Source organism: Sprattus sprattus, assembly GCF_963457725.1.
Source record: "Sprattus sprattus genome assembly, chromosome: 17".
NCBI classification, from domain to species: domain Eukaryota; kingdom Metazoa; phylum Chordata; class Actinopteri; order Clupeiformes; family Clupeidae; genus Sprattus; species Sprattus sprattus.
In genome coordinates this window covers 14,260,749-14,266,748 of record NC_137915.1, presented here as the reverse complement: position 1 = coordinate 14,266,748, position 6,000 = coordinate 14,260,749, and the positions used below count along the sequence as shown (strand labels likewise).

General features: G+C 45.1%; 1 protein-coding gene across 13 annotated transcripts in view; it reads right to left on the bottom strand.

The window, feature by feature from the left end:
* The window catches only part of eya1 (EYA transcriptional coactivator and phosphatase 1), a 73,757-nt gene that overhangs the window by 34,748 nt on the left and 33,009 nt on the right, over positions 1-6,000 (bottom strand). For 6 of the 13 annotated variants that reach the window (XM_080855359.1, XM_080855369.1, XM_080855371.1 and 3 more), the window contains 4 exons: positions 5,218-5,295; positions 3,008-3,074; positions 2,438-2,583; positions 1,016-1,204 (listed from right to left, as the gene is read on the bottom strand). In XM_080855359.1, the coding sequence (XP_080711485.1) occupies positions 1,016-1,204; positions 2,438-2,583; positions 3,008-3,074; positions 5,218-5,295 (480 nt within the window). The remainder of the gene's footprint in view (positions 1-1,015; positions 1,205-2,437; positions 2,584-3,007; positions 3,075-5,217; positions 5,296-6,000) is intronic. The other 7 variants (XM_080855368.1, XM_080855361.1, XM_080855362.1 and 4 more) reach the window with 4 other exon arrangements.

The window sequence follows — 6,000 nt, the reverse complement described above, 5'->3', positions numbered from 1 at the left end:
AGGAGGAGGAGAGCGTTACCGCTCCTGCAGTGTGAGGCTCAAATGAGGGTAACGCTCAGGCTCAACTGGCCGCATGACCGCGCCATCACGACCAGAACTTCTGTGACTCGAGGAAGTAACACTTTGACGCGGCCGGGGCTTTTCAACACCAGGGGCTCCGCAGCGGGAGACTGCAATTTGGCTAAGAGGCGTGGAGCCCAGGCCCCATCTGCCACCACCGCACGTTATTTACTGCATAAGACTACGCTTTCTGGCAGCCTCTCAGAAAACATGTGGGGATGTTTCGACTGTCACACTTTATTTAGGTGGAGAGAGGCGAAGACAAAGACGCGCGCCAGATGAGCGGTTAGGAGGCTACGACGTCCAAACAGGGCTGAGGAAATACTCTTGAGCCACTGCAGAGACAGGGAGGGGGAGAGGGATAGAGAGAGGGAGAGAGAGTGAGGTAAAGAAAGAGAGAGAGAGAGAGAGAGTGAGAGAGAGAGACGAAATGGAGGCTACTTAAAGAAAAGCCTGTGTGGCAGATATCTCAGAAGAGTCTTAAAGCCAATGCTGCGATCACGACTCCCATTCGTTGGCCTCAAGGACGCAAGTTTCTTTGGTGTTCTCTCTTAAACAAACACGCTTACAAACACCCATGGCCAGAGACAGAGCCAAACCATAAATAAAAAAAATAAGAAGAAAAAAACTCCAGCCTAAAACAGCCCACTAGAGTGTGTCCCCCCTCCCCCCCCCCCCCCCCCCCCCATCTGTGTTGATGTCTCTGAAGGCCTAATCCAAAAAGGCCTGTGCCTTAACTGTGGCTCAACACAACCATATGTCAGGGGGGATGTTATGAATTGGTCTGTGCCTGCCGTTAATTGTCTCCTCTTTTGAAAGAGCCGGAGAAGGGCCCTGTGCCTCTGTTTGGCCACCGTGTTTTTTTTTTCTAGTCTTCCTCAAAGTCAAACACACACACACACACACACACACACACACACACACACACACACACACACACACAAGGTCTACTGACCTTGCATCTGGTAGCTGTAGGGTGCCTGTCCCGTCTGAGGCGTGGAGAAGCCGGAGCTGTAGCTCAGGAAGCCGGTCTGGCCCGGTGACTGTGCCTGGGAGAGCCCGCCCTCTGTCTTGATGCCTGCCCACAACGGACCTGAATCAGTTAGTGACACCAAATCTGTATGATGCACAGCTCCCACTTCGGCTGCTCCCATTGTCAAAGACAAACATTACGAGAAGAAGGACGGATGGACAGATAGATAGACAGAAAGACAGACGGACAGAAAGAAAGAAAGAAAGAAAGGGTGTTGTGACTCAGTAGGGAGAGGGCCCATGACTGAAGCTAACACAAAAGGCAGCCTCTGTGTTGAGAGAGAGGTAACTATGAATCATCAAGGAACATTGTGTCTCATCGCTGCATTTCTGTGTGAAATGTGAGTGTACGCATGTATGAATGTGTGTGTGCGTGTTTGTGTGTTTGCGTGTGTATGTTTTGCTGTGTGGTATGTGACTTTGTGGGTGTGTTTCCATGTCTGAGTGTGTGTGTGTGTGTGTGTGAGCATGATCCTGTGAGTTTCAGTAAATGCCAAGACTTCCAAGAATTTAATACGCTGGGTGAGAAAGAGGCTGGCTTTTGGTTAGTTTGAATCAGGCCCAAGTTTTTCAAGCAACCTTCAGTTTATGATTTGCTCTCACTCAAACAAACCCTTCCATTGTGAAAACTCCTTTCTCAGACTGTCCGGCCTGACACAACACTATCATGCACTGACGGCATGCATTCCATGAGCTTCAAGTACTCTCAATCCTTAGGACAAATAAAGCCCAATTTCTTGCCCCTGCGTTCCTGATCTTGCAATGGCTGCATAAGCCTTTTTTTCTTTCTTTTTTTTTGTTTTGTTTGTTTGTTTTTCCGGGGTTTGAAGTTCGTTTTTGTCATAATCTCTGACATCTGTCTGGCTAGCAGAAAATAAGCAACTTTTTTTGTTTTGCCGAGTCACGTGGTGCAAGTAGAAAACAGCGGCTCAGCAGAGTTCTGGCTTTCCACTGAGGGCAATGGAAACACAGGGCGTCCTGGAGCTAGCGTTAGCATATCTCCCTCATGAAGGGTGCGAGCATCAGCACAGCTTCCCATGAGATCTACCCTCATGTACTAGCCCTCATAACTGACAGTGGTAAATACAAGACAACATCATTTACCATTCATATACTGTCATCACCGATACGTGCTCTACGAAGACTTAGCATTATCCTGCTATACTTAGTGTACGTTCTGAATAAAATACTGCTTTGTTGTTGTTCTTCCTCTCAGTTGTTTGGTGAAGGCAAATCCAAACCGATTAGGAGCAGAAAGACAGGACATAAAACACACACGCATTCAACAAATAAAAGACGTAAGAGAGAGAGACAGAAGTGAATCTCCTTGTCGTGGACTAGTTACCATAGGCTGGAATTCCGTAGGGCTGCCCTGGTTGTGGGTAGCCTGCATAGGCAGCGGCCTGTTGCATTCCTGTGGTATACTGCGTCTGGCCATAGGCGGCCATATTTTGGGATGAAGGGGTTGGAAGAATGTGTGGATACGGTCGGCTATTGGAGAGAAACAGAATGGAGAGAGAAAGAGAGAGAGAGAGACAGGGAGAGAGAGAATGAGAGAGAGAGACAGAGAGAGAGAAACAGGGGGGAAAGAGGAACACATTTTTCTCAAAACCATAATGTGAAGTTAGCTCACTGACAAATTCTTTGTGATTCTGCTACTTAATCATAAATATTGGGCCAAGCTGTACAAAACAAGATAGCCATCGGGGGAGATGATATACATTGCGAAAGAATAATAAATGGCAAAGTAAATTTTTGAAGATAATAATTACAACAGATTTTGGAGTAGGCGAACTGCAGACATCAATGCAAACAAAGCTGGTTGAAAAAGCCCGATCTGGCAGAAGGATCTAATTAAAGCCCAAATGAAGTTGGATGCTGCTTATTTTTTAAAGAAAAATAAAAGAAGCCTTACTTGGAAGGGTAAATCTGTGGAGAGAACTGGTGAGTTTGTCTTGGGCTGAAGCCACTACTTCCAATAGCTGAGGAGAGTTAAAAAGAAAAGAGGCAAGCACATATTTAAACGTTAAAAAATAAAGTCAATATTATTCTTTGCCAACAGAACTTCTGGATTCCAAGGAAACAGTAATTACATTGCATTACTCTATTTATTTCAGTAACCTTATTTAAGGTTGAAAAATGAAGGCCAATAATGAAGTCAAATAATCAGGTAATACTTTTTCTGCTGACCAACGTATCTCTGGTAAAGTCTTTGTGCAGTGAACAGACCCTGGTGTAAACACTGACAGACATACACACACTCACACACACACACACACACACACACACACACACACACACACACATGCACCCACGCTCACAGACAAGCACAGAACTTATAGACTGAGACACACATCTACAGACTGGGACACACACATACCACACACACACACACACACACACACACACACACACACACACACACACACACACACACACACACACACACGCTGCTGCAATTGGAGTGATTCATGGCCTTGTTCACCCTGGGCCTCTCGGCCATGCCAAGTGGGAAAGTGACGTCCCTGATTACAGGTAACCGCCGCTGAACATAATCACCACCTTCATTAGGAGACCCCGAAGCTCTGGCTACAAGCCCCCTTGTCCTGTTAGCCTGCCTCTTCTGAAGAAAGCCCCTTGCGGAAGGCACACACAGGACTACTGTGCAATTGGAGCTCTTTTGATGCTGCAGGGTTTAGCTAGGCTAAATTCGGCCCACCTTACTGCTCACTCTGAATGAGGTAAACTGATGAATTCTTTGCATAAAAGAAGAATTGGGGTATGAGTGTTTTGGCGAGCTACACTGAGAAGCGGCTGTCAGTCTTTGCTAGTATCACTGTTAGCATGATTATGCTATTATGGTAAAATTAGATAGTATCACACATTCCAACTACGTTTAGTCTAGAGGAGAAAATATTTCTCTATTCAGCGAAACTCCTGCGTAAGACAGGCATTTTGTTCCTGGATGACTTAATTCTGTCAAATTGGGATAAATGTAAGTCCATTGTGGGCCAGCTTGTCAGGGGTTCAAATATCTCTCTTTGGAATGAGTGATACTGTACACTTCTTGAACTCCTGCATAAGTGGTCATGACAAGTGAAGTAAGGCGTTCTGCGCGGGAGTGCTAACTGTGTGAAACCATATGCCTCTGTCCCAGAAACACACTATTAATATTGAACACTTTCCTTACACATCACCACCTGCCACTAGACAAACTCTGGGCTTCTGTGCGTACGGCCATTACCTTCTCCCCGATGTATAAGGCGGTGTAAAATTACTACATTTCATTAATATTGCCACAGACAGAAGTCATAGCCATGATTTATGTCCGTCTAACGTTTAGGTATCAAGTACTTAGTCAAATACTAGAGAAATAAGACAAATTAGCTACAACTTTATACACTGCACCGCACGCTCTCTTATGCTTAGGAAGTGAGATATGAAAATGTATATTTATTTCATTACGCGTGTGTACATTCAACAATGATATTTCTAACAGTGCAGAAGGTTTTGAAAAAGAGAATACTAGAGCATTATTTCAGGGGCTATTGAAAAGCCATTATTTTTCTTTCATGCGTCAAATAACTTTAAACTCACTGCGTATGCATATGTGGGCAGCGATCTTTCTGATTTGAAGAGGTCAGGCGGGGTGTTTGAGCGAGAGAGCTGGGAGAGGAGACTTCCTTTGAGACAGGGCTAAAATAACATAGGGGGCTGGGGCGGGCTGGGGGGGTGGGGGGGGAGTGACGGTGTGTCACTCGACTGGCAAGAGGGACGGCCCGAGCCTGGTAGGATTGGTGCGGCTCGAGCAGCGGGGACACTTCCTGGGCCTCAAGCTTATCACTGGCACATCTCTGGGCTCATCTCCCAGCTAATCAGTTCTGCAGCTGTGTGAGTGTGTGAGAGAGGATTTGTGTGTGTGTGTGTGTGTGTGTGTGTGTTAGAGAGAGAGAGAGAGAGAAAGATAAGTAGAGAGCGAGAGCGAGAGAGAGAAACAAATGGGTAGAGCGACAGAGATAGAAACTGAGACAGTGAGGTAAAGAGAGAGCAAAAGAAAGAGAGAGAGAGAGAGGTGTAGTGCCCCACCCGCCCTTCCTAAAGCCCCTATCCCATCAGCCCCCTCACCTGATCCTGAGAAGCTGTCTAGAGAGCCTTCTGCTACAGAGGTGGCGATTTCGCTGCTGCTCATTGGCTCTGTTTTAACTGCAAACAAAAGGAGGCCACAGTGTCACACCTACACACCCACTTAAACACACTAAGACACACACAAATACAGACGCACACACACACACAAGGACAGCACCTGGCCTTTCCACACAGCTCAAACAAATATCCAATCTCTTTTTAAGAGATCTCTGGAACTACTTACACACACATTACACCTCCCATTGGTTTACTTTCAAAAACAGCTATTAAAGTATTTTAAGGTGGCAAAAAACATGAATGACAATTTTACATAATCATACGTAGTAATCATAAATTGTGCAATTCTTAAAAAGTAAATAAAATGACATTTTCTTTTGGCAAACACAAGTCCATTATTACAGAAGTAATACATGGGTTCAGGCAGCCAGTGAGTTTAACGGAAAGCTCAGCTATCTCAATCAATTGACTCAGGAGAACAGGCAACAATTAAACGTTAAGCTGTTTGCCAAACAAGGAGAGGGAACTTCCTTTCAAATCTAAAGCACATCCGCTGTTAACTTAACAAGGAAACAGGCAATAATGGATGCTGCTCGGAAAGCAATGTTTTTTTTTCTCTCAGTCGCCTAAATACATTTGAGCCAATTAATGCCAAGTCACTTATTTCCACAAAATATTGATATTACATAACATTCTTTCTTTTTGCATGGGTATCAAGTGTGTTATTATTTGATAGCTTACCGCAGAGTTATATGGAGCATTAGG